This window comes from Haliotis cracherodii, unplaced genomic scaffold (assembly GCF_022045235.1).
Source record: "Haliotis cracherodii isolate W230 unplaced genomic scaffold, xgHalCrac1.p SCAF_11, whole genome shotgun sequence".
NCBI classification, from domain to species: domain Eukaryota; kingdom Metazoa; phylum Mollusca; class Gastropoda; order Lepetellida; family Haliotidae; genus Haliotis; species Haliotis cracherodii.
The window spans coordinates 47,095,783-47,117,819 of NW_027266266.1; the positions used below are offsets into that span (position 1 = coordinate 47,095,783).

The window sequence follows — 22,037 nt, forward strand, 5'->3', positions numbered from 1 at the left end:
TGCTTTTATATGTTCCTCAACTAGTTTTAATACACTCTGTGATATTCTAGTTATTGAACTGTCCTTTGCTGACAGTGATTTTAAAAAGTATATATACTTATATGTTATAAATGTATTAATTCTCGTCACGATATGGCTGAAATATTGCCGATGTGACGTTAAATATTAACTCACTCACTCACTCACTGTCTCAAGAAACAATCCATTATTCCACCTCTTGGCATACGGATAAAGCCTGACGTTTCTGCTGCAAAAATTGAACTTTCTAACATATCTCCAACCAAATTATTGTCGTCTCCCCCGTGGCAACTGGTAAAGCCACACGTTGATCTTGAATTAACAAAACTAAAGAATTCAGAAAGTAATCAATTACAGTATCAGCAGGAATATAACCATTTACGACATAGCTACAATACTTAACGATCTATATTTACTGATGGATCCAATGATGGTGGTTCAGTGGCTAGTGCCACAGTCATTGGATCGAAAACAATCTCGTCAAGATTACCAGATCCTTGTTCCATTTTTACAGCAGACTCAAAAGCTTTTTTAACAGCACTTGAATACATTAATCAACAATCCCAATATAAACAATTTGTCATATTTTCGGATTCTCTTTCATGTCTTCAGGCCATTCAAAATAACTGGTAACACGATGGCTGATGCTGCTGCAAAAGCGGCACTCAACAAATCTGTGACACCACTTCAAATTCCATACAGTGATTATAAACCAGTGATCAGATGTTACATCCGAAATCTGATGCAAAAGAAGTGGGACACCCAAGTAGGTATCAATAAATTACATGAAATTAAACCAACTATTGGCTACACCTAATTGGGTTGTCAGTCCAGATTTGATGAGGTCATTATACAACAATGTCGTATTGGCCATACAAGATATACTAATGAATATATATTGAAAGGTGAGGATCCTCCATTCTGTATCCCTTGTGATGAACGAATCACAGTCAAGCATGTCCTGCTTCACTGTATTGATTTTTCTATCACAAGGGATAAATATTTCAGTGCAACATCAATAATGGATCATTTTAATAATGTTTCGTCTCATTTGATAATTGACTTTTTAAAAGAAATTGAACTGGTAGATAAATTTTGAATATGTGTACATAGTTACCATTTTACTGTATCAGTAGTGTTTAAGTTGTAACTGAGATTGTTTGTAGCTGTATCCTCAAAGGTAGTTGAAGTACTGTAAAATTATTGTCCCCCCAAGAGGGTATGTAAGTCCACATCATTCGAAGTCAGTTTATTCCTACTACCGTTTTAGTCGCAGTATACTTGTTTGCTTTAATTTGGGCTAAACTTGATGACAATCGCCAGCGGCTAGGGGATGACATAAATCCTGCTGGGGAACCGAGCAGGTAGCAGAAGTATTGTAAGTCCCCGCGGTTCCTAGTATGGTGGTCTACCTTTAGCTCATGGCAATCCCTAGCCCCGTTTTTATAATGTTTTGTTATTTATCGTGATATCTTTTTATGGTTCCATACTAGTCTTAAACTATACATCTGTGATACTCTAGTTATTTTACTGTTCTTTGACGACGGGTTTTATCATTAAAAAAAATTAATGCATTATTACTGTCTAACTTGATTTAGTCACGATATGGCTGAAATATTGCCAATGTGACTATAAGTATTCACTTACTCACTCACTCCTCGATGTGGGGCGGCGGATATAGGAACGTACTTCGGCCGTCCGGCCGTCTGTCCGCTGAAGATCCGGGTTAGAATAGGTCTTCAGCAACCCATGCTTGTCATTAGAATATACTAACTGGATCGGGTGGTCAGCAATCACATTAAAATCAGATCTTAGTTTTCGCTACCGCTAAACAAAGATCTGAGGATATCCCATTACGGATCATGACAGAACGACCTTTCGCGAATTTTGACCGACCTATGAAATGACTGACAAGAAATCGACATCAGCCAATCAGAAGGCAGCTTTCTCGAGCTTCACAATCTCATTAAAATCAGGCCTTAGTTCTCGCTATCGCTAAACAAAGATCTGAAGACATCCCATTAACGGTCACGTCAAAACGACCGTTCCTCCCACCAATCAGAGCGTCGCTTACCAGATTATGAAAGTGACAGTCGGAATGTGATTTCTAATCATGCAACCTCGAAAATTTTAACACGGGGTATTCCGGAAACATAGTTACGGGTTTAACGACTGAATCCATACAATCTAGACAATCTATTAGCCATTCCAGAATGTTCTTTCGTTCAGGTTTCAAAATTGTAATCGAGAATTTGTCAAAATATGTTTCGAAGCGTAATCGCCAATTTGAAATAAGGGTCGTAAAGCACGAGAGAGCTGCCTATTGATTGGTCATTCCATTGTTCGGTCAAAGTTCGCGCAAGGTCGGTCTGACGTGACCCATAATGGGATGTCCTTAGATCTTTGTTTAGCGGTAGCGAGAACCAAGATTTGATTTTAATGAGATTGCGAGCTTCACGACACAAGTTTCAAACTGGCGACTACGCTTCGAAACATATTTTGACGTATTCTCGATTAAAAAGATTAAAACTGATAAGAAGAACATTCTGGAATGGCCTGTAGATGGCCTAGATTGTATGGATATATTCATAAAACCCATAACTGTCATTCGGAATACCCCGTGTTAAATATTTCGTGGTTGCATGATTTGAAAACACATTCCGACTGTCACTTTCATGATCTGGTAAGCGACGCTCTGATTAGTTGGATGAAAGGTCGTTCTGACGTGAACCTTAATGGGATGTCCTCAGATCTTTGTTCAGCGATAGCGAGAACTAGGATCAGATTTTAATGAGATTGGGGTGGTCAGGCTCGCTGTTACATGAATGATGCTTATCTATGTAAACTGCTGCTTGTACTAGTCCGGACTGATACCGATTTATAGTGCTAGCTCAGGGAGATACCATGCCGGAGTTTAACATGAATACCCAACTCAGACACAGTATACTGACTCCGAGCCGACTAATCCTTGTTTTAGCCCCTTAATGCCGAGCTCTAGACAGGGTAACAACAAGTACCATCTTTTAACGTCTTTTGCTATGACGCGGCCGGGGATCGAACTCCTTACCTTCCGCTCTCCGGGCGGACGCTCTACCACTAGACCACGGAGGCGGTCGTAACCAATACAGAGCTTTAATGCATGTAATTTGTAAATATCTGCTGGGGTGTAACATCCAATTACAGGTTTATAATCACTCTGTGGGATCAGAGGTGGTGTCACAGATTCCATAATTACAATGAATCTCTGCTAAAAACAGGGTTGAATATTTGTAATAAGATTATTGGATTACAGATACGATACTTATCTATTGTTTACCAATCGTTCTATGATTTTGCAAACGCAACTGATTGAAGAGGTGGGGTGAAATTTGGTTTAGCGTCAAGATTATTGCACTTACATAGCGATGTGCATGCACGTATGCGTGGCTGCTTGTACTGGTCCGGATTGATACCAATTTTATGGTGCCAGATACCATGCCGCATTTTAACATGAATACCCTACTCAGACACACTATACTGACCCTGAGACGACCAGTCCTTGTTTTCGTCCTTTAATGCGATGAAAACAAGCTTACTCCGAAAGTTTCGGTGAAAACGGGGCTTGGTGACAAAATGATTTTACAGCAGCTTCGAGTTCATGTTATCCGTTTACACATGGAGGCTGCGTCTATGTGAACGAGTCTATGTGAACGACATGACAAACGAATGAGAAATATGGCGTACACGTACGCGCACACACACACACACACACACACACACACACACAGACAGACACGCACGCACACACACACACACACACACACACACACACACACACACACACACACACACACACTCGGTTATGCTCTAGGTTGACCCATATTAAAAACCGCCACTTTTTCTTGTTCAATTATTTATTTACAGAAAGCTGTGATATAGCTGGACTATTGTTGAATGTAGTGTCAAACAGTATTCACTCTCTTTGTTACACAAAATTATGGTATATATCGATCCATTTTTCAACCCGGAAAACATAACAATAACTTCACCTTTGTCAAGTCGAGATATTAACATTCCCTTCAAAATCAAACGACTCGTATTACAACCCGGAATCACCATCTGTAAATTCACCATTGTCATGTCGATAGATTAACATTCCGTTCAAAACCAAAACGCAGTATGTGTGTGTAAATATTTCCTCGAAAACTTCCAGTTGACAACGAATTTAATTGGTACTTACCCATCTGGAAAATACGTTTATCTCTGGGCACACCGTTATCGAAATAGCCATGAGTGTATGTTCAAAAACGATTTCATGGTTGAATGATTTCATTAGCATATCCCTTATTGTTCATAACGATATCTGTGACAAAGCTGTTTCAAAATTCGGACGTGAAACTTGCCTGTGCCATTATGTGCTGGCCGGATCGGATGGTCCGGCACGCTGACTTGGTTGATGCAGGTAATCGATCCCAATTGGATCCGTGGTAGAGTAGGTCTTAAGCAACCCATGCTTGCCATTAAAGGCGACTATGCTTGTCGTAAACGGCGACTAACGGGATCGTGGATCGATGTTCATGATGTCAATCACTGGATTGTCTGGTCCAGACTCCATTATTTACAGACCGCGGTCAAATAGCTGGAATACTGTTGAGTGCGGCGTTAAACAACAAACCAACCAACCAATAAAACGGATTTTCCTCCTTGTACACGCTGTGATACATTAAACTGCGGCGTAAAACAACAAACCAACCAAGCGTAGATCGATGCTCATGATGTCAATCACTGCATTGTCTGGTCCAGACCATAATGTGCTTGCAGAAACTTGCATGATACACTTTTTCTCCGGCTTGGATTGATCAGACAAAACACGTCCTTATACCCGGGAACAATATGAAACATCACTGGTCTTTTACATCCATCCCCGATGTGGGGGGGGGGGGGGGGTAGGGGGGTGGGGGGTGTAGGAACGAAGTTCGGCCGTCTGTCCGGTGAAGATCCGGGTTAGAATAGGTCTTCAGCAACCCTTGCTGGTTGTAAGAGGTGACTAACTGACTTGGTTGATGCATGTCATCGATCCTAATTGCGTAGATGGATGCTGATGATATTCCTCACTGGATTGACTGACGTTCTATGAATTATGCTTATCTTTGTAAACTGCAGCTTGTACTAGACCGGACTGATACTGATTTATAGTGATAGCCCAATGAGATACCATGCCGCAGTTTAACATGAATACCCTTAGTACTCAGAACCAGTATACTGACTCCGAGCCGACCAGTCCTTGTTTTAGCCTCTTGATGCCGAGCGCTAGACAGGGTAACAACTTAACAAGTACCATCTTTTAACGTCTTTTGGTATGACCCGGTCGAGGATCGAACAAGGGACCTTTCGCTCTCCGGGCGGACGCTCTACCACTAGACCATGGAGGCGGTCTCTAGTACAAGAAGCCACACACACATACACGTGCATGCCTGGGCTGGATTCCACATATGGGAACAATGTGTGAAGCCCAGTTTTTGTGTCCCCCGTCTAGATATTGCTCGATATAGCTATAGCAGTGTCTAAACCTACTCGCGCTTATACATACTGCTTAGATGGGGGCAGTGGTGGCCTAGTTGTCTAAGGCGCCACGATTCGCTTTGCAGAGTTGCGTCCCTTGGGCACGTCAGAAACCTATGATTGTGGGTTCGAGTCCCGGTTCGCCCCGATTATGTTTCTAGGTTTGTCAGCACTATACCCGTGCTCGTAGGTTTCACCGAAGTGGTAAACGTCTGAGACCTGCATCACTTCGGGCTTTCCTCCCACATTAAGCTGACACGCCGCGATATAACTGGGATACTGTTAAAAGGGGCGTTAAACCCAACTTAACTACTGCTTACATATTGCTTAGTTCCTTTGTTATTTTCAACCCAAAACTACTTCGGCCACTTAGGCTTGAGAAGAAAATAGATGTAAGTCGTAGTTGTAGAAATACTGTGAGAATAGTTTGCTGATTCAGGTTTTGCCTTACAATAAATATGGCGTGTCATGCAACTCGGATCCGACTCAGTTGGTAATTGGGTGGGCAGACAGTCTGGCTTGGCGGACTTCGAGTCATCGTTGCATTGGCGGACTACGAGTCATCCTTGAATTGGCGGACTACGAGTCATCGTTGCATTGGCGGACTTCGAGTCGTCGTAACATTGGCGGACTACGAGTCATCGTTACATTGGCGGACTTCGAGTCATCGTTACATCGGCGGACTATGAATTATCGTTGCATTGGCGGACTTGGAGTTATCGTTGACTTGGCGGATTACGAGTCATCGTAACATTGGCGGACTTCGAGTCGTCGTAACATTGGCGGACTACGAGTCATCGTTGCATTGGCGGACTTCGAGTCATCGTTACATTGGCGGATTACGAGTCATCGTTACATTGGCGGACTATGAGTCATCGTTGCATTGGCGGACTACGAGTCATCGTAACATTGGCGAACTACGAGTCATCGTTACATTTGCGGACTTCGAGTATTCGTACACAGTAGCGTGTATCATACCTCAAGCTTTCCAAGACTAGTCTGCCTGGTCTAGACTCGATTACTCACAGCCGGCAGTGAAATAGTTGGAATATTGCTGTGTGCGGCGATTAACAACATTTAGTCAAAGACTTTACTTATCAAGTGGTCGGACTCGGTGTCTTGGCCTGAATGTATGTCACCATTCCAAAGATAGTGTTGGACGCTTGTTATGATATCTATAACCAGATCTTAATAATTTACAATATAAATATAGCTGGTATATTGCTGACAAACAAACACGGTTGTACCACGCTACAAACTCCAAGAAGCCGGATTTTCCTCCTTGTATAAGCCGTGATATTCATAATAATAATCTATTGTGTGACAGGGAAACACAAAACACCTCCAGTTCGAGCGTAACAACAGTCAGTGCGCACTGAGCACCGAGGCAAAGTTGTCATGGAAGGTGCAACTCGTTACAGATTGCTCTTTCACCTGCTTCTTATTACTATTTACAGCCTTAACGGTAGGTACATTGATGAACGGGCCTTTGATTACTTACTTGGAGACCCGTGAAGAGCCGGGGTAGAATAGGTCTTCAGCAACCTATGCTTGTCGTAAAAGGTGACCATGCTTGCCGTAAAAGGTGACTATGCTTGTCGTAAGAGGCGACTAACGGGATCGGGTGGTCAGGCTCGCTGACTTGGTTGATTCATGTCATCGTATCCCAATTGCGTGGCTCAATGCTCATGATATCGATCACTGGATTGTCTGGTCCAGACTCGATTATTTACAGACCGCCGTCATATGGCTGGTATATTATGAGTGCGGCGTTAAACAACCAACCAACCAACTTACATGGTTCATAAGCCAGTAACTCATTCAGTTTAAGTTTTAACTAACTTTAGCACTTGTCTTGTGTTGTCCATGCAGGGATCAGCAACATTTGAATTACGGTAATAGTCTTAACTGTTTAGCGGGATTCAGTGCGAAGACTGATTTCGAAAACCTTGTGACCAAAATGAGGATCAAGTGTTCAGGCTCTGGCATTCCTTATAGCCTTCAGTTAGCACGTGTTTTTATCTGTGTTAGTATGATCTATTTGGACCACTTTTGTGTTGCAGCATATGAAATTCAGATCACCAAACTCACTAAGAGAGCCGTAGTTGGAGAACCTTTCACCATCCAAGTAGTTATGTGGCATACCGGACCGTTTTCTGAAACGCTGAACGTTCGGAATACCAGTGCTACGATTCCTTCTTACATGACGGTGTGCTCAATACCATTCACACACCCATCACAGCCTTCCTCCACAGGCAATTATGGTTTTAATTGCGTGTGTGGGTATACTGCGAGTCAGTTCAGGCTCGAAATCAATGTGACAAAAAAAGCAGTTGACATGTACAATCGAAGGACGTGGAATTTCCAGTTCACCGAGAAAGGCCACTCTGAAGATAAGGATATAGGCGTTATCTGTAAGTATATTTTTGTTAACGGTCTTTGATGTTACGAAGTGTGGTTATGAAGATATATTAAACAATGATTTGAACCGGATGTTGCGTGACACATGTGTTTCCTATAGATTAAAGCTGAGCAGGATGAAAATGGTAACTAATAATGTTCTACATGGGGAAAATGATATGACTCACCATAAGCTTTAGTTCGTTTGTTTGTTGTTTAGCGCCGCATTCAGCAATATTCCAGCAATAAATATGACGGCGGTCTGAAAATAATCGAGTCTGGACCTGACAGTCCGGTGATTGATATCATGAGCATTGATCTACGCAAATGGGATACAATGACATGCATCAACCAAGTCAGCGAGCCTGACCACCCGATCAAATTAGTCGCCCCTTACGACATTGCAGCATAATCAGTTAAGAGACAAATACGATAGTTATAAATCTATAATTACCTTGGATCTAAGGATGGTGACACTGTTGCCAGCGCCACCATCATTGGATCCAGGACTATATCTTCAAGACTTCCAGATAACTGTTCCATTTTTACGGCCGAATCCAAGGCCATATTAACAGCATTAGAGTACATAAGTAAACATTCCAAACATAAGCAATATATTATATTTTCAGATTCTCTTTCTTGTCTTCAGGCAATTAAAAATCAGTCTTGTAAACATCCACTTTTAATTGACATTATTGAATTATTAAATGTTCTTGCTACTTGCCAGTGTGACATCGTTTTTTGTTGGTTACCCAGCCATGTTGGTATTGTTGGGAACACAATGGCCGATACTGCTGCAAAAGCAGCTCTCAACACATCTGTGACACCACTTCTTTTACCCTATAGTGATTATAAACCTGTCATTAGATCTTACATCAGAGATCTAATGCAGAAGAAGTGGGACGCCCAAGTAGACAATAAATTACATGAAATTAAACCTACTATTTGTTATACCTACTTGGGTTGTCAGTCCAAATTTGAGGAGGTCATAATACGACGATGTCGTATTGGCCATAGCAGGTATACAAATGATTTTTTATTGAAAGGTGAGGATCCTCCATTTTGTATCCCTTGTGATGAAAGAATCACTGTCAAGCATGTCTTGCTTGACTGTATTGGTTTTTCCATCACAAGGGATAAATAGTTCAAGGTGTCATCTATAAAGGATCTAATCAAGTACATGCTCATTTAATTATCGTTTTTTTAAAGGATATAGAATTAATTCATAAATTTTGATGTACAAAGATATATATTTTATAAATTGGTAGTATATGATAATTAACGGAGATTGTTAGTGGCTGTATCCTCAAAGGGGGTTGAAGTAGCGTAAAATTATTGTCCCCCTGAGAGGATATGTAAGCCCACATAAATCTAAGTAATTTTATATCTGCCATTGTTTTAATCGTAGTATATTTGTTGGTTTTAATCCTGCTGGGCCCACTTGCACAAAGCGATCTTAGCGCTACGACTATTGTAAGCCTATGTTAAGTATGGGAACTACGATCATCTTAGCGCTAAGATTGCTTTGTGCAAGTGGGCCCTGGAGTCCATGCAGGTAGCAAAGGTACTGTAAGTCTCCATGGTCCTCAGTATGGTGACCTCACTTTAGTTGCTGGTGATATATAGCCCAATTTTATCTATTGTAATGTTATGAATTGTCATATTTTATGGTTCTGTACTAATTTTAAACATATATCTGTAATAATCTAGTTGTTTTACTGTCCGACAGAATTTTATACAGTTTACATATGTATTGTTGGGGTCAAATTTTATCTCGTCACGATATGGCTGCAATACTGCCGATGTGACGTTAAATATTAACTCACTCACTCACTCACTCTTACGACAAGCATTGTCGCTTTTTACGGCAAGCATAGGTTACTGAAGACCTATTCTACTCCGGATCTTCACGGGTTCACCATAGTGAGTGAGTGAATGAATATGGAATAATGAAGAACTGTATTTATATTTTTCTTCCAGATCCCTTTGAACTTAGCCTGAGGTTTAAGACGACAAGGGAATCGGCTCCTGCTGAGATAACCTGTATTGCCACGCCCAAGACAACGCCCACCAACCTGACCATTCATTGGATGCGACAGTATTGGGGGCAGCAGTACATTCAGGAGCGAGGGGTGAAGAGTAACTGGAAACTAGATCTTCGTCTTGATCGCGCCAGTTTCCAGGATGGAGGACGATATGAGTGTGTTGCTAGCACAGGGGAAGAGGCGTCAGATGGGAGTGTCAACCATACCGTCACTGAGCAGGTGCCCATCCAAGGTACGTATTTCACATCCTTTGTACAACACAATTGAGTTGTGGCCCTTGAGCACGCCCGATACATATGTGTTTAGGGTTCGAATACCGGTGCGCTCCGATTATGTTTCTAGGTTTGTCAGCACCATACCTGTGCTCGTTGGTTTCCTCTCACATTAATCGAACATGCTGTGATATAAATGAAATACTGTTTAAACCACGATAGCATGTTTAAATAATTGATCTGGATAAGGATAAGAATTTATGGATGAACAACTTCTTTATTACAATTAAGAGCATCTGGAGGATGACACATGCTGCTGGTGAGTCGACAGGGCTTCTTAGCTGTAGGCCTTTAGGCACGAATTTGTTGTCTCTGCATCGCATCAGGAACGTAAGGTGGTTGGAAGAATGGATGTATTTGTGCTCAAGGTTGTTGAGTCGGTTGATGGTTGAGATTGCCACGTCTCCATGAAGACGACGAATATCTTCTTTGATAGGTATTTAGAAGTTGGAGTACTAAGTAAGGATAAGAATTTATGGATGAACAACTTCTTAATTACAATTAAGGCTCTTAATTGTAATAAAGAAGTTGTTCATCCATAAATCCAGATCAATTTCTTCTTTGATAGGCATTTAGACGTTGGAGTACTAAGTAAGGATAAGAATTTATGGATGAACAACTTCTTAATTACAATTAAGGCTCTTAATTGTAATAAAGAAGTTGTTCATCCATAAATTCTTATCCTTACTTAGTACTCCAACTTCTAAATGCCTATCAAAGAAGAAATTGATCTGGATGTTCGCCATTTTTTTTTTTTTATCTACCGAGCATATGTTTACACGAAAGATTAAAAGAAATACATATAGCGCTGTTTCTTTTGTTTGACCACCGACTTAAAGCTTGGAGAGAAAATCTCTTTAAACCAAATAATATAAACATAAGGCCCGAACTTTGCTTGGTCAGCACTTTACACTAGCGTGGTTAGCAGATGGTAACGTCTAGTTACCTGCATCACTTGGACCTTCCCTCACTCACTCACATGGCCCCGACTAACAGCATTCATAGTCATACCATCTTAGTAAGCATTTGCATCAGTATTTACCTTTTTTTTTTTAACATAATTATATGTATGCTTCATTTGTTAAACAATGATTTAAACTTATGTATCCAGAGCTCCAAATAAGCTGCGTATCTGCGTAAAATACGCATCAGAAATGCAGAAATACGCAGTAAAATAAAATCCAAGCATATCAAATACGCAACGAACATTACAGATACGCTACAAAAATAAAACTTGTGCGTATCATCAAAATATTGTGAAGTAACCCTGCGTATTCGATTAGCAAATCAGCAACTTATTTTAAAATTAAAAACGGGAATTCCGTCAACCTTGCCAAACTAAACGATGACAGTTACATCATGATCATTTGCCATCACACTTTCTTGTGGAAGTATCGTGGTATTTTTGAGTCCTATAAAGCTCTCGAACTTAAATATCCACATGTGTAAAAACTAGTGAGTAACAGAAATTTGAATACCCAGATAGAATTTCTCATACCCAATGATTTTTAAATGCATGTGTAAAATATCCATAACACCAAAAGCTTATCTGGAGCTCTGTGTATCGCAAAGTAATATTGATCATATTTGGCGTAGTAGTTAACGACAACAGATACGTTTTTATACAATAAAATAGATTTTAGAAAAGGGTTGATAAAGTTTGAATCATGTGCTGCTTAAGAATTCCTTGTGAACAATAAATGAGTAAATATCGCACTTCCGCTTCAAAGTCGATTGAAAGAATGAGTCATTGTTCGTGTGAATGGAAACGTGTATGCTTTGTGAACCAGTTTTCATAACACCATATCTACACTGCTCTACAGAAATGGCGAACGTGCATCGTGTAACAAGTACTTAATGCCTATCAAATATTATCCGACACAAACACACTTCCTGGTCGGGTCAGCCAGATGTATTGCATTATTGTCTGGGTGAGTTAAAGGCATCTTTGCAAAGGGAGTTAAAAGAGTTAAATTCCAGTTTCCTTGAACTTGGCTGGAATTAAGGAGTTGTATTTTGGCTGGACTAAAGAGTCAATGCATAGTCCGTTCACACTCGCGTAACCAAATCGACATCCGGTTCGCAAACTGCCGTGCAGATTTCGCTCGATTGCAGGATTTGCAAAGCATGTGTACCGCCAACTCGGCTTTAACAGATATTTTCCAAATCTTTTCATGTGTTTAATGAAGGTGCACTTCTCGAAGTAAGGCCCGTCTTATTACAATGTAGGTTTTTATTATCGATCAGATCGTCTTGAAAAGGCGCCGCCATTTTGTTTGAGGCAAATGCAAGTGATATGAGAGGTGGCATCTGATTTGTCAATAGGAGGCACATAGAAGGGACATAACTCGTAATAGCCATTGGTGGCGCTACGATCGAGACCAGAAATTCACGCCTAGCTCGGCAAGGGTGGAAACTGGACTTTTACAGTCAGTTAACTCCCTTGCCTCGGTAAGATGGTTAAAGGCAATAGGCGTTTCGTACCGAATATTGAACATTGCAGGAAAATGCCGACTTAATTATACCACGTGACATTTATTCTTTGTAAATCAAAGGCGTCTCGACAATAGAATTATGTCACGTGGTATTTTTAAGTCAATTTTTGTAGCAAGCTCGAAGAACATTGGTAATAAAATGTCGATTACACTTTGTGTAAACGAGATACAACAAAAGATCGTCAGTAAGTCCCATTATCTCCTACAATAAAAGAACGATTTCAGAATTACAAGCATACCATTGCTGAAAATGTATTGAACATGTGAACACTCCTTAACGATAGAAAACGTGTCACGAGACCAACACTAACCAGCTACAGTTGACAGCAGGATGCATGCCTTTGTGTGTCTGCGTGTGTACGTGTGTGTGAGTGCGTACATGTGTGTGACAGGGTGTGAGAGAGACAATCATGAAGTTCTAATGACCTATTATGACCCGGAATCACGACAGGGTGGTTCCTGTTTTGAACTCCAGGTGATTGTGTGTCGTGCCTGGGTCAAACACTGGTTTGTCCTGTCAAGATTTGATCACTTACAATTGCCGTGTTCAAGTTGGAAGAACGCGGATTAAAAGATTAAATAACTTTCAAAACCACGTTATTGTTATGCTTTAAACGTTCCTCGAACGACTACATATCCTGGTGACCCGTGAAGATCCGGGTTAGAATAGGTCTTCCGCAACCCATGCTTGCCGTAAAAGGCCTCTATGCGTGTCGTAAAAGGCGACTAACGGGATCGGGTGGACAGGTTCGCTGACTTGGTTGATGCATGTCATTGTATTCCAATTGCGTGGATCGATGCTCATGTCAACCCCTGGATTGTCTGGTCCAGGCTCGATTATTTACAGACGGTCGTCATATAGCTGGAATATTACCCAGTGTGGCGTTTAACAACAAACAAACAAATATATCCTGGCACTGTGTAGGTGAACTGTTTTATTAAAGGGTATCTCGGTGACACTTTTACGTTTTAGTGTTCATATTATATTGTTACTAACAAAGCAGTTGTATCAAATTTCACATACTTATCGAGATTATTTCTACTTTTCCTTATTGTATTCAATGTATACAAAGGGTTTGAAAATGTAGTTCCTTGTTCACGCCACAAGTTCCCTTATATTTCAGCTGCACCACGCGCTGACCACGCCCACGCCACCGTGTTTGCTCAGCTGGGAGCGAACGTTGTCCTGACTGCCACATTCCTCAACACGTCTGACGTCACCGTACGCTGGTCACGTGACGGACAAGCCCTCACAGACCAACAACCCGGCTTGGAAACTGAAGAGAGAGTGTACCGAGTGTATGGCAAGAATGTGACGTCACGGGGTATTCTGACGCGGCTTCACGTGAGGGTTGATGATCATACACATGGACTGTATGACGTCACAGCATGTACTCAAGGTGGCTGTGCAGCTACAACCATACGTCTTACAGTTGAACCACGAATTGGTGATTATCAAAATATTCAAATCATTCATAGTTCAGTCCCAGAAGTCTGAAGCGAAGAATGAATTGTCATTCATTTAGAGTATCTAATTAACGTACATTGTTTAATTAAATGATTTTTTACGCAAAGTGTGTTCATTATGTGACAGGAGCGGTCGGGTAGCCTAGTGGTTAAAGCTTTCGCTCGTCACGCCGAAGACTCGGGTTCAATTCCCGACATGGGCACAATGTGTGAAGCCCATATCTAGTGTCCCCCGCGTGATATTGCTGGAATATTGCTTAAAGCGGTGAAAAACCATACTCACGCACTCATTATGCTACAAACACGTATTTATTGGCTATGCATATATATATATATATATGTTACAGGAAACAAGTATAATCAGTGATTAAGTCTAATGACTGAAAATGTCAGTGATTTTGTAATTAGACATAATCACTGAAATGAACCAAGGGATTTTATACTTGTTTACTGAAAGCATATCCCTGCCTTGTTTTTATAATGTGTGCTAGTTTTGAAATTAGATTAGCTATCAAAGTAAATACAACCTCCTGTAACCAGATACCTTACACAAAAATCACAGAAATAAGCTTAAACAGTTCAATCTTTTATTTCATAAAATGGTATGAGTGAGTGAGTGAGTGAGTTTTACGCCGCCTTTAGCAATATTCCAGCAATATCACGGCGGGAGACACCAGAAATTGGCTTCACACATTGTACCCATGTCGGGAATCGAAACCGGGTCTTCGGCGTGACGAGCGAACGCTTTAACCTCTAGGCTACCCGACCGTCCCTAAAATGGTATGACGTGAATGGTATGACATGAATGGTATGACAAATAGCAGCCAGATGGACACTCAGGAATGTTTGTTTGCACATGAAAGACTTGAATGACATCTAGAATTACATTGCATCTTGGCCTTAAAACATTTGCAGCGATTGGTCTGGTCTATAAATATATATATAGGCACTGGATGTGTATTGTGTTAGAGCGTAATAACAGCCTCTCTCTCTCTCTCTCTCTCTCTCTCTCTCTCTCTCTCTCTCTCTCTCTCTCTCTCTCTCTCTCTCCAAATACAAACTATACTTCCACCCGTTATCATGAATCGTGAATTTGTTAAGTGAGCATGGCAATGACATATGCTTGATTCACAAACATTTCTTACCGTACACCTATCCAAATTTCACACATTGGGGTTTTATCAACACAGAACCGCCATCTGTCCCTGTGAACTTCCGCATCGCAGCTCCCTTCCCTGCCGGAGCGCTACTGAGTTGGGAGTCGGGACACAATGGCAGCAAGGGTCGTGGGCAGCTGCACATGTTCTATGTGACCTTCAGAATGTCAGGTTTGTCAGGAGACGAGACCTGGAACTTCCGTCCCGTGAAAAGTGTTTGTCCCCGACTTCCGGTGTACTATCTCCTCTCGAACCTGCGCACTGACACAGGATATGACGTCAGAGTTCAAAGTGTTACTACAGTTGACGGAAAGGACTACAACAGCCCTTTCACTGAGGAACTTCACATACAATTCCAAGGTTATATATGAAAAAGACAAGTCAGTTTCCGCATGTACGATAGTTCTAAAACGTAGATCACTTTAATATTTGGTATTGTATATCAAAGATAAACATATCTGTAATCAGGTATGAACTTCATATGTTCTAGATGCAGTTATAAGGGGTAAAAAAACAGGGAGCTTGTTTAAGCTACGAATTAATCATGTCTGTGTATTGTTTAACGCCGCACTCGGCAATATTCCAGCTTTCTGACGGCGGTCTGTAAGTAATCGAGTCTGGACCACACAATCCAGTTATTGACATCCTGCGCATTCTTCAACGCAATCGGGATACGATTGCTGACCACCCGATCCCGTTAGTCGCGTCTTACGACCAGCATGGGTTGCTGACGACCAATTCTAGCGCGGAACTTTATGAGGGTGATAATGTCTGTATCAACCCCAGTTAATATTGTTTCAGAATCGCAAGACCTGCCCAAAGGTGTTGGGATCGGGCTGGCAGCAGGCGTGTTCGTGTCCATGCTCGTGATACTGATGGTCCTGGGATTGAAACGAGCACGAAGTAAGTCCCAATTTCCTTTCCGCGAACACCTGGTGTCTTAGATTTTCAGTGATCCATTCACATAATGTTCACCACTATTTTGCCTTTTACGCTTATTGGAATCTCTTTCGACAGGTAATCGACATTGCTTATTCTCTTGCTTTGACGTTTTATATTTATGAAATATATTATTGTAATTATAGTAATACATATTCACATTGAATATGTTCACTTGAATTCATAATTATCTAAATTATCGTTATTCACTCTTTCTATTGGACATAAACTGGTGCAAGTTATCCTAGCACATGCACCAACACATCCTACCAACAATACACCCTTCAAAAAAGACACGCACAGGTAGTTTTTCAATAAATTAATTGTACCTAATAAAGTCGATATATATTTAATTTAATATCATATATATATATATATATATATATATATATATATATATATATATATATATATATATATATATATATATATATATATGAAATTTTGGAGCTCGATCGTAAAATGTTGTCGTTGTACAAAGGCATTGAAAACTGTTCATTGTCATGTCACATAAGGTCACTGGGTAGCGCTGAACTCAGTACCTCGTGTGACCGCCCCGGGCAGCAATCACGGCTCTGCATCTCCTCGGCACTGACTGGATAACTGTACGAATTCTGCGACATTCTGCTTGTAACGCGTTGGCCAGTTGTGGGAGTGTCTGCGACGTGTTCTGATATTGACGTACACGTCGATCGAGTTCATCCCAGAGGTGTTCGATTTGGTTGAGATCTGGAGATCTCGACGGCCAGGGAAAATCGTTTATGTTGGCATTATGAGGTAGTCTACCGTGACACGAGTTGTGTGCGGTGGAGCGTTGCCCTTTTTGAAACAGCTCCCTCTGGTGGTCAAAAGAGGAGAGGTTTAAGAATTTTTTTCATGTCGCGATTTTCTATCACATTTTCTTGAACCACAGCCAAGTAAGATCTCGTGGTGTAGGATATGGCCCCCACACCATGACACTACCGCCACCGAATTTGTCGAATTCACGTAGACAATGTGGGGCAATATGCTCATTTCAGGGACGACAAACACATTGTCTTCCATCTCGCCGGTGAAGAAGAAATCGTGATTCATCGCTAAACCACACTCATCTCCAGTTTCTCAAATTCCAAAGCTGTAAGATGTGGCACCAACGCAAGCGTCGCTGTCGATTGATCTGTAGCTGTGGCATTGCGATGACGTCGGTGGAACAGTCGAATGTAGCGATCCTGTGCAGGGGTGGTAACTCTTGGTCGGCCGGTTCTCGGACGGTCTGCAGGGGAATTGAACTGTGTGTATCGGTCCCAAAGGAGGCAAATGGTGCTGTGGTGGACGTTGAAGTGGCGTGCAACAGAAGACTGCGATTCCCCTCTTTGGATACGTCCTATGGCGATGTTCCGACGGGCAGCGCTGAGTCTCGGCATTTTCGAACTTGAAAAATGTTGACAATTGAATGACAAATGCTTGCCTTTCTATAGCCACTACCACTTGAGTTACGAATGCCATAACTTGAACGTGCCTTTTGCTTTACTGTTTTCCTCCATGACACTTTTGAACAGGTGTGAAAACATTGCCGTTAAGACATTGCAAATCGACAGTGACTGCGTTTTGACGCACCGTTTATCGAATATCAGGCCCCCAACATTTTCCAATAACATATATCCTATTTATATCCCGGATTTTTTGTCTAGCCAGCTTCAATGAACAACATACTGCCGTTGCGTTTCTTTTTTTGAAGAGTGTATATCCTTTTTGTGAATTACCGTGAGTATTCACCATGCAAAGTTGTTCGCAACAAGAGTTAAATGTAGAAATACTTAGGGTAGAGGATCGGGTGAGCCAATAAAAGGGCCCCCTCACTTTTTGTTAACACTGACTTGTTGCAATCCTTCCCTGCAGAACGCCGTAGGCCTGTCAAAGCTACCGAGGAAAGAAGGTAAGAACGTCATTTCTGTCATGAATCGGTGGGCAGCATAGTTTATAGAACAAAAAAGAATGCTTTCAGTCATAAAAGCTATGTCTTTTCCTTATCGTTGGTGAATGTATAATCTCATAGGACTTCAGAAGTGTATTGCGTATTACTAATATGAACGTTGAAATTAACGTAGTGAGGTTAATTTTCCCTATCGGGATGTCAGAATGTTTTTATTGACTAAACGAAGAGACAAAAAAGACAATAACCGTCGACTTTGTCAGTCTTAATTAAAAATCAATGTGACCCGTGAAGATCCGGTAGACTAGGTCTTCAGCAGCCCATGCTTGCCGTAAAAGGCGACTATGCTTGTCGTAAGAGGCGACTAACGGGATCGGTAGGTCAGGCTCGCTGACTTGGTCGATGCATATCATCGTTTCCCAATTGCGTGGATTGATGCTCATGATGCCAATCACTGGATTGTCTGGGCCAGACTCGATTATTTACTGACCGCCGTCATATCGCTGGACTATTGCTGAGCGCGGCGTTAAACAACAAACAAAACACAAAAATCAATGTTTAGTGAACAAAGTGTTGAATCACAAATCTTATCAAAATTTTCAATTGACGCTTGATTGACTACTTTTGTTTGAGGTACGGATTCGGGTCTTGAGTTTACCACTATTGAATATTGATGGTTGTATCTGGTAAAACTGCATGCAAATACTGCAATAGCATCATGCAGGAAGTACGTTCAGGTCAAACCCCATGTGACCATTTAGGTGGTCAAGCCCTGAATACTGGTAGTATAGTGATTGAGTGAGTATGGTTTTACGCCGCTTTTAGCAATATTCCAGCAATATCACGGCGGGGGACACCAGAAATGGGCTTCACACATTGTACCCATGTCGGGAATCGACCCCGGGTCTTCGGGGTGACGAGCGAACGCTTTAACCACTAGGCTACCCGACCGCCCCACCGGTAGTATATACATGTATAGCCCGCTTGTGAATATCATCAATAGAATTGTGAGAGTAATTTGTTGTACATCTCATGTATATTTTTAAGTGACTTCTGTGATACCTGTGAAACGGTATTACTGACCATTGCGAACATGATGTTATCATGTAACTTGTCATAATACGATTAATTAATGTCGATCTTACGGAAGATTTTAACTCACTCAAAAATTAGACCATGTACTGTTAGGGTCTTTGAGAATTGCACACAACACCATGTGTTCACATCGTACATGTACATGGTCTGTTTCGGTGGATAATAGAGACTGGTTGTTCTCTGTCATTGACGTTGATTATATCACGAACCTTGATTGGAAGAACACGGAAATGTTTTTGGTGTTGCGTGTATGGGGTTAATCTTGAAGGGTTCTTTTGGACTAGCAAGAATGCAATATTCTTTTTAGTTTGGTTGTGGGGGGCACGGGTGGCCCAGTCGTCTAAGGCGACACGATTCGCTGTACAGAGTTGCGTCCCTTGGGCACGCCAGAAACCTATGATTGTGGGTTCGAATCCTGGTTCGCCCCGCTTATGTTTCTAGGTTTGTCAGCACCTTACATGCGCCCGTAGGTTTCACCGAAGTGGAAAACGTCTGAGACCTGCATCGCTTCGGGCTTTCCTCTCACGTTAAGCTGACACGCCGCGGTTTAGCTGGAACACTGTTAAAAGCGGCGTTAAACACAACTGACTCACTTTAGTTTGGTTGTACAAAAATAGTAAACTTTGTACATATAAAAGCTTGATGTCCTTTTGTATGTACAAAGTTTACTATTTTGTACAACCAAACTAAAGTGAGTCAGTTGTGTTTAACGACGCTTTAACAGTATTCCAGCTACACCGCAAAAGGTCATCAAGCTTTTATTAATCCAGAGAATACCATATTGCTTCACATTTCCTTCAGGGATGTTCACAAGATGGACGATTCTGTCGTCAGTGGCAAAGATGCTGCACGCCGTTATGGGAACATGCCGGCGCCGAGAAAGGGTGAGGTTTCATATTTTGTCGAAAATATTAAGTAACTCACATTTCCTCAAAAAAAACATTTTTAATAGTCACAAAGGACAGAGAACATAAAATAAATAAAATAAATTATTTTATGGTCCCTGTTTGGGATGACAAATTGATTCATGTTATGTTTGTTGTTCTAGGAGGCATTACAAGGGCGACCCCGCCCCTGCCCCCGGGAAGAGGAACCACGCCCAGTAAGACTTATGATGCTCTAACGGACACCCGCGAAGAAATGTATGATGGTCTGGAGATATACGAGAATAATTAAACACAGACATATTTATTATTGCCCACACGCCACTGTTAGATTTCACTATCTTTCTTAACTGACATCAGGGCGGTCGGGTAGCCTAGTGGTAAAAGCGTTCGCTCGTCACGCCGAAGACCCGGGTTCGATTCCCGACATGGGTACAATGTGTGAAGCCCATTTCTGGTGTCCCCCGCCGTGATATTGCTGGAAAATTGCTAAAAGCGGCGTAAAACCATACTCACTCACTCACTTTACTGAAATCAACTCTTAAGATACACTACCTATTTTAGCAAATACACATAATATCCACTTCTATCCATTTGACGAAAGAAATTGTGTTATTAAATTATTACAAGTGCATTAGAATACTGTGGGAGTGAATGAAATGTATGCGACACTTTCCATAGTCTAAATGTGTGGTTCGTTGTTGGTTGGTTTGTTGTTTAATGCCGCACTCAGCAATAATCCAGCTATATGACGGCGGTCTGTAAATAATCGAGTCTGGACCAGAAAATCCAGTGATTGATATCATGAGCATTGATCCACGCAATTGGGATCAACAAAGTCAGCGACCTGGTCGCCTTTTTACGACTAGCATAATCGCCTTTTACGACAAGCATGGGTTGCTGAAGACCTATTCCACCCCGGATCTTCACGGGTCTTTAAAAATGTCCGCTGAAAGCAGAGTCCATTGTACGATTCAGGTTGTGGCATAGGCACGTGTTTCTGAATCACTGTCCATTAGATTTATACAAAGTGTTCACCAAAATGTCACGATGTGTCACGAATTTAGACATCTCCTCAATTTCATGTCGCTACTGTTTCAGTCGTGTAACAAAGAGAACAAGTTAAGGATTTAAATGCATGTAATCAATAAATCAAAGTTATATTTAAAACTAATGTCTCAAACATACTTTAGCATATATGACAGCGAGTCATAAACACATGCTCATGATATAGTCGGAATTATACTGCCACAGAGTGGCGTAATAGCACTCTGTTTGGACAACGTATTACCTTTTATGACTCATAGCTTCTTTTTGTACCTTTTGTACAGTATCATATCGTTGAGGAGGTCTGGACTATCTCACATGATGTAATCAATGCGTAACAGCAGTCAGTTGTGCCATTGTCAACACAGCATTTCACATCCTGACATTTACAGCTTTAATCCATTTTCCGCTGGCCGTGTCTGTGATCACATCTATCAGTCCCATGTCCAGGGTGACGCCATTGTCTCTTCGTCTGTCTATTGTTGTTTAATAATGTATTCACTTGGTTGGTTTGGCTTGGTGTACGCCGCACTCAACAATATTCCAGCTATATGACGGCGGTCTGTAAATGATCGAGTCTGGACCAGACAATTCAGTGATTGATATCATGAGCATCGACCCACGCTATTGGGATCGATGACATGCTTCAACCAAGTCAACGAGCCTGACCTCCCGATCCCGTTAGTCGCCTTTTACGACAAGCATAGACGCCTTTTACGGCAAGCATGGGTTGCTGAAGATCCATTCTACCCCGGATCTTCACGG

General features: G+C 41.5%; 1 protein-coding gene across 1 annotated transcript; it reads left to right on the forward strand.

Annotated features, from left to right (window-relative positions):
- Positions 1–6,951: 6,951 nt before the first annotated feature.
- Positions 6,952–20,517, forward strand: LOC139455144 (uncharacterized). Its single transcript, XM_071236698.1, has 9 exons — positions 6,952–7,024; positions 7,623–7,973; positions 9,940–10,236; positions 13,896–14,219; positions 15,429–15,755; positions 16,197–16,298; positions 18,213–18,249; positions 20,143–20,225; positions 20,390–20,517. Exons 1-9 carry the CDS (start codon positions 6,958–6,960, stop codon positions 20,515–20,517), a joined length of 1,716 nt encoding a protein of 571 aa, XP_071092799.1. The 5' UTR covers positions 6,952–6,957.
- Positions 20,518–22,037: the final 1,520 nt, after the last annotated feature.

Bases quoted from the DNA above. Each gene is read 5' to 3' on its own strand.
- LOC139455144 (XM_071236698.1), top strand. From the start codon at position 6,958: ATGGAAGGTGCAACTCGTTACAGATTGCTCTTTCACCTGCTTCTTATT. The intron at 18,250-20,142 runs GTAAGAACGTCA...CATTTCCTTCAG, and splicing joins AAAGCTACCGAGGAAAGAAG to GGATGTTCACAAGATGGACG. The intron at 20,226-20,389 runs GTGAGGTTTCAT...TTGTTGTTCTAG, and splicing joins CATGCCGGCGCCGAGAAAGG to GAGGCATTACAAGGGCGACC.